Source organism: Melospiza melodia, chromosome 16, assembly GCF_035770615.1.
Source record: "Melospiza melodia melodia isolate bMelMel2 chromosome 16, bMelMel2.pri, whole genome shotgun sequence".
Classification (NCBI taxonomy): domain Eukaryota; kingdom Metazoa; phylum Chordata; class Aves; order Passeriformes; family Passerellidae; genus Melospiza; species Melospiza melodia.
In genome coordinates this window covers 5,368,192-5,384,916 of record NC_086209.1, presented here as the reverse complement: position 1 = coordinate 5,384,916, position 16,725 = coordinate 5,368,192, and the positions used below count along the sequence as shown (strand labels likewise).

General features: G+C 61.2%; 2 protein-coding genes across 8 annotated transcripts in view; both read left to right on the top strand.

Annotated features, from left to right (window-relative positions):
• The window catches only part of NLGN3 (neuroligin 3), a 40,909-nt gene extending 31,218 nt beyond the window's left edge, over positions 1–9,691 (top strand). For all 5 annotated transcript variants that reach the window (XM_063170426.1, XM_063170424.1, XM_063170425.1 and 2 more), the window contains 3 exons: positions 478–663; positions 5,794–6,583; positions 6,986–9,691. In XM_063170426.1, coding sequence (XP_063026496.1) covers positions 478–663; positions 5,794–6,583; positions 6,986–7,823 — 1,814 coding nt within the window. In that variant the 3' untranslated portion in view covers positions 7,824–9,691. The remainder of the gene's footprint in view (positions 1–477; positions 664–5,793; positions 6,584–6,985) is intronic.
• A 3,783-nt stretch (positions 9,692–13,474) lies between these two features.
• Positions 13,475–16,685, top strand: GJB1 (gap junction protein beta 1). Of its 3 annotated transcripts, none has more exons than XM_063170435.1 (3): positions 13,475–13,494; positions 14,912–15,027; positions 15,698–16,685. In XM_063170435.1, the coding sequence occupies exon 3, from the start codon at positions 15,709–15,711 to the stop codon at positions 16,546–16,548; it is 840 nt and encodes a 279-aa protein (XP_063026505.1). In that variant the 5' UTR covers positions 13,475–13,494; positions 14,912–15,027; positions 15,698–15,708; the 3' UTR covers positions 16,549–16,685. The 3 variants fall into 3 exon arrangements, with proteins under 3 accessions (XP_063026505.1, XP_063026506.1, XP_063026504.1); XM_063170434.1 differs by lacking the exon at positions 13,475–13,494 and adding an exon at positions 13,784–13,845; XM_063170436.1 differs by lacking the exons at positions 13,475–13,494; positions 14,912–15,027 and adding an exon at positions 13,745–13,845.
• The last annotated feature ends 40 nt before the right edge of the window (positions 16,686–16,725 follow it).

The following is a 16,725-nucleotide window of genomic DNA, read 5'->3' as shown; positions in this document are numbered from 1 at the left end:
TTTTAAGCTGAAGTTGGTTCCTCTCTGCCCAGCCCACCTGACACTTAAAGAGCCTCCCCCAGACCACACTGGCCCATGGGAAGCATTGGCTGTGCTCACACTCGCCCTCCCTGCAGCCACTGATGCTTTCTGAGCTTTCCTTGGGGCTGGTGTGAGATGTCTGGAGGTGTTCTAGCTCAGGTGGTGGTGTGGGTAGGACAGAGCTTTGTTCTCTTTACCCTGTCCCTGCTGGTTGTTGGCCAAAGAGGCTCCCCGAGGTCTGCAGCTGCTCTCTCAGCCTTTCACCTCTCTGTGCTCTGCAGAGGCTGGGGGGAGCTCAGTGGTGTCCCTGCTCCTGCTCAGAACTCACAAAACTCTCATGGTGGGATAGGGTCCCAGAGAACACAGGGTCCCCTGCCCTGGGGCTGGGGAAAGGGGGTGGGAAACCAGGACTTTCCCAGTTTCCTCATCCTTAACCGGGCTCCCCTTGGCCCCCAGGGTTCCTGAGCACGGGGGACCAGGCTGCCAAGGGCAATTACGGGCTGCTGGACCAGATCCAGGCGCTGCGCTGGGTCAGCGAGAACATCGCCTTCTTCGGGGGGGACCCGCTGCGCATCACCGTGTTCGGCTCGGGCATCGGCGCCTCCTGCGTCAGCCTGCTCACCCTGTCCCACCACTCGGAAGGTAGGTGTCACCCTGTCACCCTGTCCCACCACTCGGAAGGTAGGTGTCACCCTGTCAGCCTGCTCACCCTGTCCCACCACTCGGAAGGTAGGTGTCACCCTGCCACCCTGTCACCCTGTCCCACCACTCAAGGTAGGTGCCACCCTGCTCACCCTGTCACCCTGCTGACCCTGTCCCACCACTCGGAGGGTAGGTGTCACCCTGTCAACCTGCTCACCCTGTTCCACCACTCCAAAGGTAGGTGTCACCCTGCTCACCCTGTCCCACCACTCGCAAGGTAGGTGTCACCCTGCTCACCCTGTCCCACCTCTCAAGGCAGGTGTCACCCTGCTCACCCTGTCCCACCACTTGGAGGGTAGGTGTCACCCTGTCAACCTGCTCACCCTGTTCCACCACTCCAAAGGTAGGTGTCACCCTGCTCACCCTGTCCCACCACTTGGAGGGTAGGTGTCACCCTGTCACCCTGCTCACCCTGTTCCACCACTCCAAAGGTAGGTGTCACCCTGCTCACCCTGTCCCACCACTCGGAGGGTAGGTGTCACCCTGCTCACCCTGTCCCACCTCTCAAGGCAGGTGTCACCCTGCTCACCCTGTCCCACCACTTGGAGGGTAGGTGTCACCCTGTCACCCTGTCAGCCTGCTCACCCTGTCACCCTGCTCACCCTGTCCCACCACTCGGAGGGTAGGTGTCAGCCCTGCCTGAGGTTGCTGCAGCTGCAGATTCTGGTTTAAACCCAGAAAAGAGTAATAAACATAATCCTATTCATACTGGCCCTATCACTGACCCTAAGCATCCTCCTAACTGCATTAAACTTTTGACTCGCCCAAATCAAACCTGACTCAGAAAAACTGTCCCCATAGGAATGCGGATTCGACCCCCTGGGATCTGCTCAATCTGCTTCTTCCCAGTAGCCATTCTCTTCCTCCTGCTCGACTTAGAAATCGCCCTACTCCTCCCGCTACCATGAGCCACCCAACTACCATCTCCTACCACCACCCTAACCTGAACCTCCTCACTTACCCTCCTCCTTACCTTAGGACTGGTGTACGAATGAATTCAAGGCAGATTAGAATGAGCAGAATAACAAAAAGTTAGTCTAACTAAGACTGTTGATTTCAGCTCAACAAATTACAGCTCCCACCCTGTAACTTTCTTTATGTCCTACCTCCACCTAAGCTTCTGCTCAGCCTTCGCCCTGCTGGTGCTAACCCAGGGAGGGGAGCCCACCCAGGTCCTGCTGCCCGGCCCAACAAAGCCAGGGCTGCTTTCTGATCACTGGTGAGAGCCTGGACCACGACTGGGAGGCAAAACCTTCTCATCCAGGGCACAAAGAGGCCAGTGGCAGAGCATGGGGGAGACAGGGATGGAGTGGGTGCTCCCTGTGCACAAGGCTGCATCCTTGGCATGGGGAGAGGTGGGGACCCCACACCAGGACACGGATGCTGGGCCATCCCCTGCAATGGGATCCTCAGAGAGCACAGCAGCCCTTGGTTGCTTCCAGGGGCAGGAGAGGTCCTGCCCTGGTGCTGAGGAGTTCCTAGTGCAGGTGTGGAGGGGGTGCAGGGCATCATGGAGGGCACTGGGAACAGGGATCTCAGTGCTAGGGAAGGTATTTATACTGGAATAGAGGGGAAGGAAAGGTATTTATACTGGAATAGAGGGAAAGACAGAGCACCCCAGACATCCCTCCTGAGCCTGGGAGGGGTGGAGAGCCCTGTGTTGGGAGACTGGCAGAGCTGGAAGTGCTGCACCTAGCCAAACACAGGTGGAAGTAATATGATTAATATCTGTAAATATAGCAGAGTGTTTACTCTAAATAAAGAAGGGAATTATTTATGCTAAAAGTCTGTGCTGGAATAAGAGCAGATGCATGTAAACCACCTGCAAAGACATTTACATCAAGCACTGAGGGGGAGAAAAATTAACTGTGAGACTGGAGGTGTTTTTGATGAATTTCCTAAAGGAAATTCTAGGAGCAAAGCCTGAACTGGATATGGCTCACAGGGGAGCAGCCTGCCAGGGACCTGCTCACGGGCTTTATATGAGGGTGCAGCCATCTTGCAGTGCTGTGTCCCCAGTGTGGTGCTGAGGAGAAAAGGACATGTGTGAGCAGCAGACACGGGTGTGAGTCTGCCCTTCAGAGACACACAGCAAATTGCACTCGAAGCTGAAGAGCTGCTGCCCTGCTCAACAGCCTGGGAATCACCCAGCAATGGAGACCTCCAGAACCTCAGCAGGGCTGATGGCTGATGATGGGGAGTCTTTTACAGGCTGAAAGCTCCTGCAGAAAGAAAAAGTGTTTTCTCTGCCCATATTGAGTGTGAAAGGCTGCAGAGGGAACACTATGTGTGATGCATTCTCAATGCTTCTAAGGGTACTCCTTTCCATCACAGGAGTGCAGGAGTGTGTGTGCTTGGCTGCCCAGGCGGCCCCAGCCTCTTGCAGGGGTCCAGGCTGGAGCAGCATGGAGAGAGGCTGAGGGTGGATTGGAGGGGCTGCTCCTCCTTGTGACTTTCCAGCCATGAGAAATAGTCCTGCCAGTATGTGCACTTCTCAGGTGATGCTGCAGTTAATGCCACTAAGCCCTGCATGTGCTGCAGTCTGTGCTGCCCCTTGCAGCCCCAGTGGCCCTGGTGTGCCCCCTGCACTCACTGCTGGGGCAGAGGAGCTGCTGCTGGCTGTAAATTCTGTGGGGCAGCAGGGGAGTGCCCAGTGCTGCAGCCAGTGTCCCATAAAGCCAAATAGCCATACAAAAACCTCCAAAAATTCCCTGTGCCAGAGCACCCACATCCCCAGGGATGGGTAGCTGGCTCTGGAGCACGGCGTGGGAGCAGTGCTAAGTTGCAGCCTGCAGAATAGGTGGGTTTGTTTTTACTGCATCAAAATAAAACATCTAGTGATCACAAGCTATTAATGAAGCTGCTGATTTGTGCCTGCTCTGCCAGGTGCTGCAAGAGGCAGACGCTGGAGGCTTGGTACAGCACATGTTGGGTCTGGCTGCTGGGGAAATCCACAGCTCCCTGCCAGCCTCAGGCCTTGTAGGGTCACTCTGATTCCTATCAGTGACCAAAGTGCTGTTTTTCTCCCCAGCCAGCCATACCAGGGCAGGAGCAGTCTGTGCCAGGCAAGCTTTTAAGCTTTGCCCCATCTCCTTCTCCATGGGGGCTTCTGCCCTTTGCTGCCATCCCTCCAGATCTCAGCTGGACAAGGCACCCAGCACCCTGCTCTGAGCAGGGCTTGGCCCAGACGCCCCCTGAAGTGTTTTCAGTCTCAGCTACTGGGCAAAGCAAAGAGGAAATGAGGAGCTGGCAGCAGCTGGTGGCAGTGTGCAGTTCCAGCCACCCTCTGGCAGAGCCCTGGCCCCACCATTGACCCCACCATGCTGTGGCAGCCAGTCCTGCAGGAGGCTGGGTGTGTTGGGACCCTCACCAGGGAGGGGAGCAGGAAGGAAAGGCAGAACTTCCCCTTCTGTCTGGCCTCAGCAGGCTGCAGAGGTGCAGTGTGGAGTGCTGGGTGCTGCTGCCTCCCTGGGGTGCTGGTCAGGCTTCAGTCAGGAGCTGGCACGGAGCAGGAGGACACGACAGGTCCAGGCTCTCACAGAGCCCTGGGTCAGGCTGTGGCCATGCAGAGACAGGGCAGAGGGGCTCCAGCAGGGACAGGACCAGCTGACAGTGACATCAGCTGCCCTGGCAGTGGTGGGCAGGGCCAGAGCCCAGCCTGGTGGGTCTGTCTGGGAAGTGATGCTGCTGGCAGAGTGCAATGGCTGCTGCTGGGACAGCATCTCCAGGGAGCCAGGAAACCCCATCCTGCCTCCTTGGCACATGGATGGTGGCGCAGAGCAAGCAAAGCCATGGCCAGTCTCCAGCCTGTAGGCTGGGTATGGCTTTCTAGGGCACCAGGAGGTGACAAACAGAGCTTGTGACTTCTCTTTGTCCCAGTGCATGGGACTGTACGTCAGGTACTTGGCAGAGCAAGGACTGTGCGTGCAGACAAGAGCTATGGACATGGTGGCTGGGAGCCAGGAGCCTCTGAACGCTTCTGTTGCAGGAAGGTGCTGCTCTGCTTCCCTGCAGAGTGGCACAGCCCTGGTTGCCCAGGGGTTCTCTGCATTTCAGGGTGCCAGGGGCAGCCCCATGGGCACCACACTGCTGTGCCAGTTCAGGGGTCACCTGGAACAGCCCCTCATGGAAAGCAAGTGCTGGGGTCTGGCAGGGGTGCAGGCAGCACTTGGGATGCAAAGAGGGCTGGTCAGAGAGCAGGGACCCCTGGGTGCACCCCGGACTGGCTGCCTTTCACAGCCCAGAGGCTCTGCTTCCTCACCACCCTTTGTATTCTGAGCACAAGCACCATTGACATGGGACTGGAGCGAAGCCACGCATTTCTCTGCCTGGGCCAGGGCCTTTGTGGCCTCGTTTTCCAGGGCGAAAGTCCACTCCCTCTGTGTTCCTGGTGGCAGAAAGGCCCTCTTTGTGCATCTGGCAGCGTGCTCCTGCAGGGCCGGATTGGCACTGAGCAGCCCCAGCTGGGCAGGAAGCAGCAGGGAGGGGGCGGAGGGGGACTCTGACAAAGCCGTGGGGTGGGACAGGCAGGGTTAAGTGTCCCCAAGCAGGCATTAACCCTCCCACTGCTGCCAGCCCACAGCCTGGCTCCTCAGCGAGGCAGGTGCCAACCTGGGCTGGAGGATGGTGCTGAGCCCAGGTAAGACATCCTTGGGGTGGCTGGGGTGGCACAGGCTGCTTGGCAAGGCCAGGCTGTGATGCAACCATGGCCCCTCTTCTCCCCACACCAGGACAGGGATGCTGGGTCACCCCTGCAATGGGATCCTCAGGGAGCACAGCAGCCCTTGGTTGCTTCCAGGAGCACCCACCTGCACTCCCAGCTGCCATCCTGCCATCCCCACAGCAGCCCAGAGCTGAGCCCCCTGTGTGAGCCCAGCTCAGCCCCCTGTGTGAGCCCGGCTCAGCCCCCTGTGTGAGCCCAGCTCAGCAGGCTGCACAGCTCAGGGACACGGTGTGGGCTGCCGTGCTGGCTCCTTGCAGGGGTACAAGAGCATCAATGCCTTCTCCATGCTGCATCCTGCATGTTGGAACCCTGCTGAGAGCTTCCTCCACTCCGTGCCTGTGTTGCAGGTCTCTTCCAGAGAGCCATCATTCAGAGCGGCTCCGCGCTCTCCAGCTGGGCAGTGAATTACCAGCCTGTGAAGTACACCAGCATGCTGGCTGACAAGGTGGGCTGCAACGTGCTGGACACCGTGGACATGGTGGACTGCCTGCGGCAGAAGAGTGCCAAGGAGCTGGTAGAGCAGGACATCCAGCCAGCCCGCTACCACGTGGCCTTCGGGCCAGTCATTGACGGGGACGTGATCCCGGATGATCCAGAGATCCTGATGGAGCAGGGCGAGTTCCTCAACTATGATATCATGCTGGGGGTCAACCAGGGTGAAGGGCTGAAATTTGTGGAGGGTGTGGTGGACCCCGAGGACGGCGTCTCAGGCAGTGACTTTGACTACTCAGTCTCCAACTTTGTAGACAACCTGTACGGCTACCCTGAGGGCAAGGACACCTTGAGGGAGACCATCAAGTTCATGTACACGGACTGGGCCGACCGGGACAACCCCGAGACGCGGCGCAAGACTCTGGTGGCCCTCTTCACTGACCACCAGTGGGTAGAGCCCTCGGTGGTGACAGCCGACCTGCACGCCCGCTACGGCTCCCCCACCTACTTCTACGCCTTCTACCACCACTGCCAGAGCCTGATGAAGCCTGCATGGTCCGACGCAGCCCACGGGGATGAGGTGCCTTATGTGTTTGGGATCCCCATGATTGGCCCCACAGACCTCTTTCCCTGCAACTTCTCCAAGAACGACGTCATGCTCAGCGCCGTGGTCATGACCTACTGGACCAACTTTGCCAAGACAGGGTGAGTGGGGATGGGTGCCGCGCCGCGGGGGTCTGCACTCCCTGCAGCTGCACTCCCTGGGGCTGTGCTGGGGGGCGGGGGGTAATCATGCCCAGTGTGGGACACTGAGCTCCCTGTGCCCAGAGGTTCCTGTGTGCTGCACCTTCACTGGGGCCAGCCACAAAGCAAGAAGCTGAGATCATTACCAGCCCCTGGGACCAAGCCACATGGGTGGGGAGGCTTGTTGCCCCTGGTTATCTTGGGTGAGACTTGGGTGCTGCCCAGTCATTCAAGACCTGTTGCCAGCCCACCCTGTGCCACCACTGGCAAAGGTCCCCTCAGTTTCTGTCTCTGCATGCAGCTCTCCCTCTTTGTTTCTTTGGCTTTTCCCATTGCTAGTTCTGTTCTGCCTGTGTTTCACAGGGACCCCAACAAGCCTGTCCCCCAGGACACCAAGTTCATCCACACCAAGGCCAACCGGTTTGAGGAGGTGGCCTGGTCCAAGTACAACCCCCGTGACCAGCTGTACCTGCACATTGGGCTGAAGCCGCGGGTACGCGACCACTACCGGGCCACCAAGGTGGCTTTCTGGAAGCACCTGGTTCCCCACCTGTACAACCTGCACGATATGTTCCACTACACCTCCACCACCACCAAAGTGCCACCACCTGACACCACACAGAACTCCCACATCACCCGCCGGCCCAACAGCAAGATCTGGACCACCAAGCGCCCCGCCATCTCGCCCGCCTACAACAGCGAGAACGGGAAGGAGAAGTGGAGCCCGGAGCAAGAGGCGGGCACGCTGCTCGAGAGCCCCCGTGACTACTCCACCGAACTGAGCGTCACCATCGCCGTGGGCGCCTCCCTCCTCTTCCTCAACGTGCTGGCCTTCGCCGCCCTCTACTACCGCAAGGACAAGCGCCGGCAGGACACGCACCGGCAGCCCAGCCCGCAGCGCGGCGCCTCCAACGACATCGCCCACGCGCCTGATGAGGAGATGCCCTCCTTGCAGGTGAGCCAGGGGCACCACGAGTGCGAAGCTGTGCCATCCCACGACACCCTGCGCCTGGCCGCTCTGCCCGACTACACCCTCACCTTGCGCCGCTCTCCGGACGACATCCCGCTTATGACCCCCAACACCATCACCATGATCCCCAACTCGCTGGTGGGGCTGCAGACCCTGCACCCGTACAACACCTTCACCGCCGGCTTCAACAGCACGGGGCTTCCGCACTCACACTCCACCACCAGGGTATAGCTGCCCGCCGCCGGCGCACACGCATGCACGCACGCACACACACGCAGCAGACACTGGCAGAGGGACCGGCGGGGCCACGGAGCCCCCGGACAGAGGGGCAGCGCCCACGGACGGTGCAGCTCCCAGCCCAGAGACCTGTGGGGGTCCCAGAGCGGCCCCGGCGCTTTCTTTTGTTCCTATCTAACTTTTGAGAAGTGCTTTGACTCTCCTGGCCTCAGGGCCCCGTGGGTTGCCCCGGGACGCCAGTGGGGTGCAGGAGGGACACGGTGTAGTCCTGCACAACCCACCCGTGCAGGTGGGCAGGGGTACCCCGCTGTCAGTGGCCACGGGGTTCCCGGTGCCGTGGCTGTGCCTCCCAGTGGGGCGATCACATCCCCAGTGCTGAGCCCACCGAGCACCCTGGGACTGACGAGGAGCGGGACTGGGCATCCCTCTCAGCCGGTGCCCAGGCATCTTGGCAGCCCTGGAAAAGGCTCCTTCACTGTGCTGAGAAGTGGCCCCAGGCCATGGTGCTATAGGCAGAGGGAATGGGCAGAGTCCAGGGACCTGGCCTTGTGCTGGATGCGGGCGCTGGGGCTGGTGCCGGGGCTCAGGGACCCTGGGAGGGGGCCCTGGGCTGGAGACTTGGCACCTCTGCCCCTCTTTGCGCTGCAGAGAATCTCTTTTGTGTCAGTCATTTCTCTTTGCAGAGACGTTTTTTAAGCAGATCTTTAGTTCTTTACACACTAACGGAGTCGCCGCGTTTTGTCCTTTGTAAAGATTTTAAAACCAAGTGTTCTTGATATAAAATAAAAAGCCAGTTAGAAGCCAGCGTGTGCGCACGGTGCCGGCCCCCCATGGCGCCCGCCTGCCGCGGGTGGGCACCAGGCAGGGCAGTGCCTCCTGCACTGTGGGGCTGCGCTCTTTTGTATTTTTTGATATTCTCCCTCCTCTGTCACCCGTGCCCACGTATCTCAGCCAAAAAGCCTATCCAACGGCCTGCCTGCGAGCACCCCCGCCCCGGTCCCTCACCGCCACCACTGGCCAGTGCCACCCACCGCCCCTGTGGGCATCACCTGCTCCGAGCACTGTCTGTTCACTCCCATGAACCCAGGACAGCCCCTCATGCTCCCCACCCTGCCCTGCTCCCCCAGGAGCATCCCACATCCCTTCACCACTGCCCCAGGGCTGTGCTGTGCCCTCCCTGCCCGTGCTTGTTGCCCGAAAGCAGAGCCGGTGGTTTGCAGCCTGCGGCAGGAGCGGGGTGAGCTGCTCACCAGCATCCACTCTGCCTCCCAGGCTGCTTCCACTGGGGCCTTTACCCCATCGTGGGGTGACCCCAGCTCCTGCATCCAGGATGTGCAGCTGGAACAGATGCCTGGGTAGGGACTCTGGGGGTGATGCAGCCTGTGTGGGTCTGGGAGCCAACCTGTGCTGGGGCTGGGGCATCTGCTGTGGCCACCGAGCCACACGTGGCTCTAGGCAAGTGGCTTTGGTGTGGTCGGGCATGGAGAAGGAGCTGCAGGGGATCCCGCGTGGGGTACCCCAGTCTCAGCCCCCCGAGGTGAGCACTAGCACCTGGGGCCTGGGGAGGCAGGAGAAAGGGACAGGTCCTTGTGGGGACACCAATCTTGTCCCTGTGCAAGACGGTCCGGCTGGCAGACGCTGCCCGTGCTGGCGGCCGTGACGCTCCGGTGCCGGCTGGCCCTGCTGCCCGGGGCCAGCGCATCGATGGCCCTGCTGGCCCTGCAACAACGAGGGCCCCGCACCCCGCCCGGCCCCCGCCCCGCGCAGGGCTCAGGGTGAGGATGCTCGTTGGAGAATGTATTTATACCCTGTCACCCGCGCAGAGTAACAAATTCCAAATAAAACAGAAGTGATATTTTTAATAGCGGTGTGTCTCGCCTCTTCTTGGAGCATGCAGGGACTGCCGGGCTGGGTGGGTGGGGTGCCCTGTGCTGGTCCTCATGTTGCTGTACCCCCTACAGAGGCAGCAGGAGGACCCTGGGATCACCCCCCATGTCAGGGTGCTGGACCCCCACATGCACGCTGGCACCACAGTATCCAGGACTGCCAACACCGTGTGCCACCATGTCCCCAAATCCCCCCGGCCCTGCTGCCCCCAGCACCGGGACCCCACGTGGGAATGCATCTGTCCCACAGCCCCCTCCCTCCGAACTTCAAACCCCTTCCCCAGCCTTTCCCAGCTGAGCTCCCCTCCCCCTATTTGCCAAAGAGAAAAGCTGCTGGTTTCATTTCTTTTTAATGTAATTTCAGCTGGAGTTGCCATGGATACCAGGAGCGGAGGGGGGGGCTGAATTGCCTCCAGGCAGCCGCAGACGCTGGAGCCAGGGCCGAGGCCCCGAGCCAGGGGAGCCGGGGCAGGCAGGGGCACAGGCTGTGAGGAAGCCGAGTGTGGGGCTCTGCCCTCCTCCCCCCGGGGGACATTCGCAGCTCCAGGACCACGGGCACATGTCAGCCCGTCCAGCACAGCGCTCCAGACCCTGTGCTGGACCCCCCTAAAAGCCCTGGTGCTGCCCATTGTGGCATCCCACAGGGTACCCAGTGCCCTCTCGAGGGGGTGATGCCTTTCTGCCCCAGATTAGGGGATTGCCCTGCCCTTCTGTCCCCTCTCCTCATCCTTGCACAGCCCCAGCTGCGTGCTGCCACATGTGCCAGCGAGGCCAACTCAAGCTAGGACCCCGAGGCAAGCTGGTGACAGACAAGCCAGTGCTGTTGTGCTACTGCCTTTGCAAACTCCTGAGGCTGCCATCTGTCCAGAGTGTCCTTGACCATCAACAGTTTTCCTTTGGAGACCTGGCAAAGCTCAAGGGACACTGTATCCCAGAGGGTATGAACAGTTTACATCTGCGTGACAACTGTGGCACATCCTCTGCTTCAGGGGACATGTTTAGGGCTGTTGGCAAGGAGAACCATAAGGGAACTCAATTGCAAAGGTGTCCCTGGCATGGGAGGGAGGGAGGGAGGGAGGGAGTGACCTGTGGCTGGCCCCTCTGGCTGATCCTGAGGATCCACAGCCAGCAGGAGGGCAGGGATGCTGCTCTTCTGTCATGGTCTGACGCTGGCACAATGCCAGTGCCCCCATGAAAATATATGCTCTCTGGTGTCTGCTGTGAGATGTGACCAGGAATAGAGCAAAGCAGGCTCCAACTTGGGAATAAAGAAGAAAAAACTTTATTAACCTGCAACTATATATAAACACAGAACTCGGAATGAAAACCTTCCCAAAAAACATTCCTCCTCCCCCTCACCAAATTTCCAATACATCCACCCCTCAGATCACCAACTCTCAGTCCATCACCACCCTTTAGATAATCAATTCTCAGTTCATCAAGGAGGGAGGAGTCCCTCTTGTAGCATAGGCTTTCCACTGGAAACACAGTTGAAACCTCAGTTGACCACAGCATCCAAAAAAACTCATTTTTTCTTAAACCAGGACATCTTCACAGTAGCATCACTGGGATAGTGCCCTGGTGCTGTTCCCCACATCTCTGATGCACCCAGGACACAGGAGAGCAGACTCACAGGCAGGCAGAACAAGCTGTTGAGTCTTAGGCGGCAACCCCCTCTGCCCTGTGCTGCAGCAGCACAAAGGATTTCTGTGCTCACCCACTGCCAGTGACCTTCCTGGCAGTTGACTCAGAGCAGAGGGTTTTGTGTCTCTGAGAACAGCAGCCTGGGTCCAGGGATGCCTGTCCTGCTGCCAGTCCTGGCCTGGAAGCCAGCAGCCCCTGCACTGCAGCGGCCATCCAGTGACGAGGCTGAGCCCTCCACAGGGCCAGCCCCGCCTGGAGCACAATGGCCGGGGAAAGGGGACTCTGGAAGCCTCCTCTGCGGTCCTCCCGGCAGTGGAGATGTTTCAGTGATGGCTCAATCCTGATTTCGTCCATCGTACCCATACAGACTGCTGGGCTGCAAGTTCCCTGACCCTAGGAGAATGCCAGCAGCTGCGTCACCCCAGTCCCACCATCCTCATGCTGACTCAGTCCTGCCCATCTCATCAGCTTATCTGCGTTAGACGTGCCCACGTCTTTGAACTCTTCCGCTGCAACTTTAGACACCAATTACCTCCACAATTAGCGTCATTAACAAGGAGCGCATTTCTGGCAGCGTGGCCGCGGGTGGGGCACTTTTCTGGGTACGGGAGGCAGCGCCGGCCGCTGTTCAGCACAGCCTGTCCTTCACCGATGGCTCCTGCACTTCAGCCTGGGGCCAGCAGCGAGGGGGCTGCCCGCGCTCCGGGACCTCTGCCCCTCCCAGCCACCTCTCTGCAAGGACAGCGGGCGGGCACCGGGCTGAGCAGCAACGCCCCGGGTTCCTCCTCCTCTTTCCGGTTGTTTTTTTCTCCATTTTTACTACATTTCAGAGGGATTCCCACGCTGAGCCCCGCCGGCGCTGCCGCGGGCAGGTGCGGCCCCGCCGCCCCCGGCCCGGCCCCGCAGCGCCACCTGGCGACACCCCCGCCGCACGGCCCGAGCCCCCGGCGACCCCTCAACCGGCTCCCAGTAATCCCCAGCCACCCCTCAACCGGCTCCCAGTAATCCCCAGGCACCCCTCAACCGGCTCCCAGTAATCCCCAGGCACCCCTCGCCTGGCGCAGTCACCCCTCAACCGGCTCCCAGTAATCCCCAGCCACCCCTCAACCGGCTCCCAGTAATCCCCATTCACCCCTCAACTGGCTCCCAGTAATCCCCAGCCGCCCCTCAACTGGCTCCCAGTAATCCCCAGTCACCCCTCAACCGGCTCCCAGTAATCCCCACTCACCCCTCAACTGGCTACCAGTAATACCCAGCCACTCCTCAACCGGCTCCCAGTAATCCCCAGTCACGCCTTGCCTGGCTCTCAGTGTCCCCCAGCCACCCCTATCCTGGCTCCCAATAATCCCCAGCCACCTCTATCCTCTCTCCCAGTGCCCCTCAGTCACCCCTACCCTGGCTCCCAGGGACCCCTCTCCCCATGCCAGCCTCCCATTGTGCTTAGTCCCGTTTAGCTCAGCCCAGCCCAGCTCTCAGCAGTCTGCCCTCCTCTTGGTGGCCCCCAGTGGCCCCCCCAGCCCGATCTCTGCAGCCGGGCTCCATTACCCCCTTGCTGCCCCACTTTGCCCTCCGCTAAACCCCGGAGCCCGTCCAGGGTGCGGGACTGGGCGGTGCCGCCGCGCTATCGCTCCTCGCCGGCGCTGCTGACTCAGGTGTGGCGGATTATCGGAGACCGAGGTTGTGGCCTCGATGGCCCCAGCCAGCCCTGCACCGCCGGCCACCGCCGGTATCTCGCTGCCCACCGATCCCCGTCCAGCTGCAGGGGCACCCCGAGCGGCCCCAGCCGCTGCACAGTGCCACTCTGCCGTCCCCATGCGGGGACACCGGCACTAATGTCACCCTCCTGCAAGGGACGGCGTGTGCGGGCTCCTGCAGCCCGGTCAGGGGCCCAGGACGAGCGGCAGGGTCGCCGTGTCCCACACGGGGTGCTGGGCGGCGGGACCTTGAAGCGGGCCAGCCGAGTTAATCGTTGACCGGCTGTTTGTCTTTTCCCAGCTGGACTTTTACACATTAAATCGGGGTATTGGTGGCTCCCCAGGGGCCAGCCGGCAGCCTGAAGCACCAGATCAAGGTGCTCCGAGAGCTGGGGGTGCTCAGAATCATCCCCCAGGTGGAGAGCAGGGCTCCGCCACGGTGTATGTGCCTGGCTGGCAAGGAATGCAGCGGGGAGGATGCTCACAGCAGGGGAGTGGGGCCGCGGGGACCAGAAACGTCCCCGGGGATCATCCTGGGGGTTGGCCCTGCCCCGGTGCTGCAGTAGCCCGGGGGCTGGCCCCGGGGGATGCTCAGCCGCCTGGTGGGTCGGGTGGGTGTGAGCAGGGCCGGACACACCTGCGGTGTTTACTTGGCAGTGGTGGAAGGAGCAAGGCTGTTTGGGAGGGGGCGGGGGACGTGCCTGCAGGGCAGTATAAAGTCCAGGGGGGTGGTGCGGTGCCGAGTGATTGCTGCAATCCCGACGAGCATTGATTGATTGTCCTGCTGTGGAGGTGAGAAGCTGGCGGGCACAGCACCGCTCCGGGGGTGGCCGCGTGTCCCCCAGCTGGGGAGCACCAGGGGGCTACAGTGGGGGCCACAGGCAGGGCTCGACCCTGGGAGGGGAGGGAAGAGCCGGCGGCGCTGGCCCTCATGGCGGGAGTGGGCAGAGGGGCACTGAGGGCACAAGCGGCATCCTCACAGCTTTGCTGGACGGTCTTTGGCCGCCACCGCTTGCACAGCTCCGGCTGCTCGCACCTTGGGCTAAGGGGAGGAGGTGGCATTTGGGATGGCATTGACTGCCCTGCCAGCCTGCAGGCACCCAGCTGGGAGGGTTTACTGGGTATGCTGCTCCCCACCTGAGGCTGGGGACAAAACCCAAGGGACACGGTGCCATCCCTGCAAGGATGGGGCACAGTGTGGCGGTGTGGCTGTGACCCCAGCCTGGGGGGCACGGGGGCTGTGCGAGCACAGGGATTGCTGTCCCAGCCGCATGTCCGAGCTGTAGGACACCGTCGGTGAGTCCCTCTCGGGGGAGGAGCGCAGCCCCAGCACAGCAGCATCACTCGGCCGCCTTTCTCCCACGGCACACGCGGGGCAGCTCGGGTGCCCTCACAGACACTGCTGCTGGCACCAGAGCCTTGAGGGGATGGCAGGGCTCACACCCAGTGCCACCCAGCCCCGCGGCAGCTCAGTGCAGACCCCTGCTCCAGCGCGCCGTGCTGTCCATGCGGGATGGCCATGCTTCCTGGGAAGGGACCTCCGGACACGCTGTGTGGCCCGTCCGGCACGGCGATGTCTGTCCGGCACGGCGATGTCTGTCTGCGGGATGGGTCCCGCCGGGCAGAGCCACGAGCGGCCCGCGGGTGGCGGGGCCGTGTCCGGGGTCGGTGCGGGGCGTGGTGGGGAGGTGGGAGTGGGTGCAGGGCCGAGCAGCGGGAATGCAGCACACAGGCACTTTGTTTGGCCAGGGTGGGCGGAAGTCAGGGCGTTAGATCTGAATGCTAAAGTGTGTTGTTCATGGGCCAATAAAGGCCCCATTGTATGTAAATAGTTTATAAAGCAGCATATGACTTCCAGTGCAGGGCAGTGGCAGAGAGAGACGAGGGCAGGCGGAGCAGAGCTCTCGTGCGGGAGGCATGAGACCTTAGAGGGGCCACTGGGGGCAGCTTGCGAGGACCCTTCCTCACCGGCAGGTACGCGTCGCCGGGATCCTGTGCACTGGGGGTGGCTGGTCCCGGCCGCCCAGACTCCTGCAGGGGTGGGAAGCAGCTCCCGGGGTGCTCAGTGCCCGTGGGTGGCTCTGGTGGGGCAGGGGTCCGTGCCTGGGTGGCCCTGTGTTCCCCGGACAAGGATGGCCCTGGGGGGGTGGCAGTGCAGGGCTGCACGGGGGGATCCCCCAGCTCGGGGCTCCGTGGCCATGCTCCTGCAGATAATGGGAGGACAAAGGGAGGCACTGGTGCAGTGGAGCCCATGAAGCTCCTTGGGACCGTTCCTAGCCAAAGAGCTCAGCACTGGGTACTGGGGGTCCCAGAGAAGGTGTGGGAGCTTCATCCCCATTCTCTGTGGCAGCTGTGGGTTAGGATCCCTGTGCCAGCGTGGGGTGGCAGGACTGGAGAATCTGGCACTGCTGGGGCAGCCAGTCTCCTGCCTGCTCTGGCCAAAATGCTGCCTGGAGCCGTATCAGGAGCAGGAGCCATGCTGCCATCCTCCTGTCTGTCGATCCTACTCTCCACCCACCAGGGCTGCCACCCAGTTGCTCCCAGGTCCCTCCTGGGACTGCTGCCACCGGAGCCCGGCCCTGCTGGCTCTCAGCCAGGGGTCCTTCCTGCTGCTAACACCATCCCTCACCGCTCTCTCCTGCAGAGTGAGAAACCATGAATTGGGCTGGGCTGTACACGGTGCTGAGCGGGGTGAACCGCCACTCCACCGCCATCGGGCGCATCTGGCTCTCCGTCATCTTCATCTTCCGGATAATGGTGTTAGTGGTGGCAGCCGAGAGCGTCTGGGGGGATGAGAAATCCGCCTTCACCTGCAACACCCAGCAGCCTGGCTGCAACAGCGTCTGCTATGACCACTTCTTCCCCATCTCCCACATCCGTCTGTGGGCGCTGCAGCTCATCCTTGTCACCACGCCAGCCCTTCTCGTGGCCATGCACGTGGCCTACCAGCAGCACCAGGAGAAGAAGCTGCTGGTGATGACCGGGCACGCGGATGCCAAGCACATGGAAGAGGTCAAGAAGCACAAGATGCGCATAGCGGGATCGCTGTGGTGGACCTATGTCTGCAGCGTGGTCTTCAGGCTGCTCTTCGAGGCTGTGTTCATGTACATCTTCTACATGCTCTACCCCGGCTACCAGATGATGCGGCTGGTAAAGTGCGAGGCTTACCCCTGCCCCAACACTGTCGACTGCTTCATCTCCCGGCCCACTGAGAAGACCATCTTCACTGTCTTCATGCTGGTCACCTCCAGCGTCTGCATCATCCTCAACATGGCAGAGCTGGTCTACCTGGTGGTGCGGGCCTGTGCCCGCCGAAGTCAGCACCACTCCAACCCCTCGTCGGGGAAGGGCTCCTTCTATGGGCACAAGCATTCCTCTGAGTACAAGCAGAACGAGATCAACCAGCTGCTGACAGAGCAGGACGGTTCCCTCAAGGACATGCTGCGCCGCAACTCTGGGCTGCAGGAGAAGGGTGACCGCTGCTCTGCCTGCTAGGGGCAGGGGCCACTGGCCCCACAGTCGCCCCATGGGCCTGTTACTGTCCCTGTCCCACGGATAGCATCCCTCAGGCGTGAGTTTGGCTCTCCTCAATGGCCAGGAGGGCATCTTGGGCCATTAAATCTCCATTCTCAGGTGCTGCCTCCCTCCTTTCTGCTCTGGCCGTGATATGCT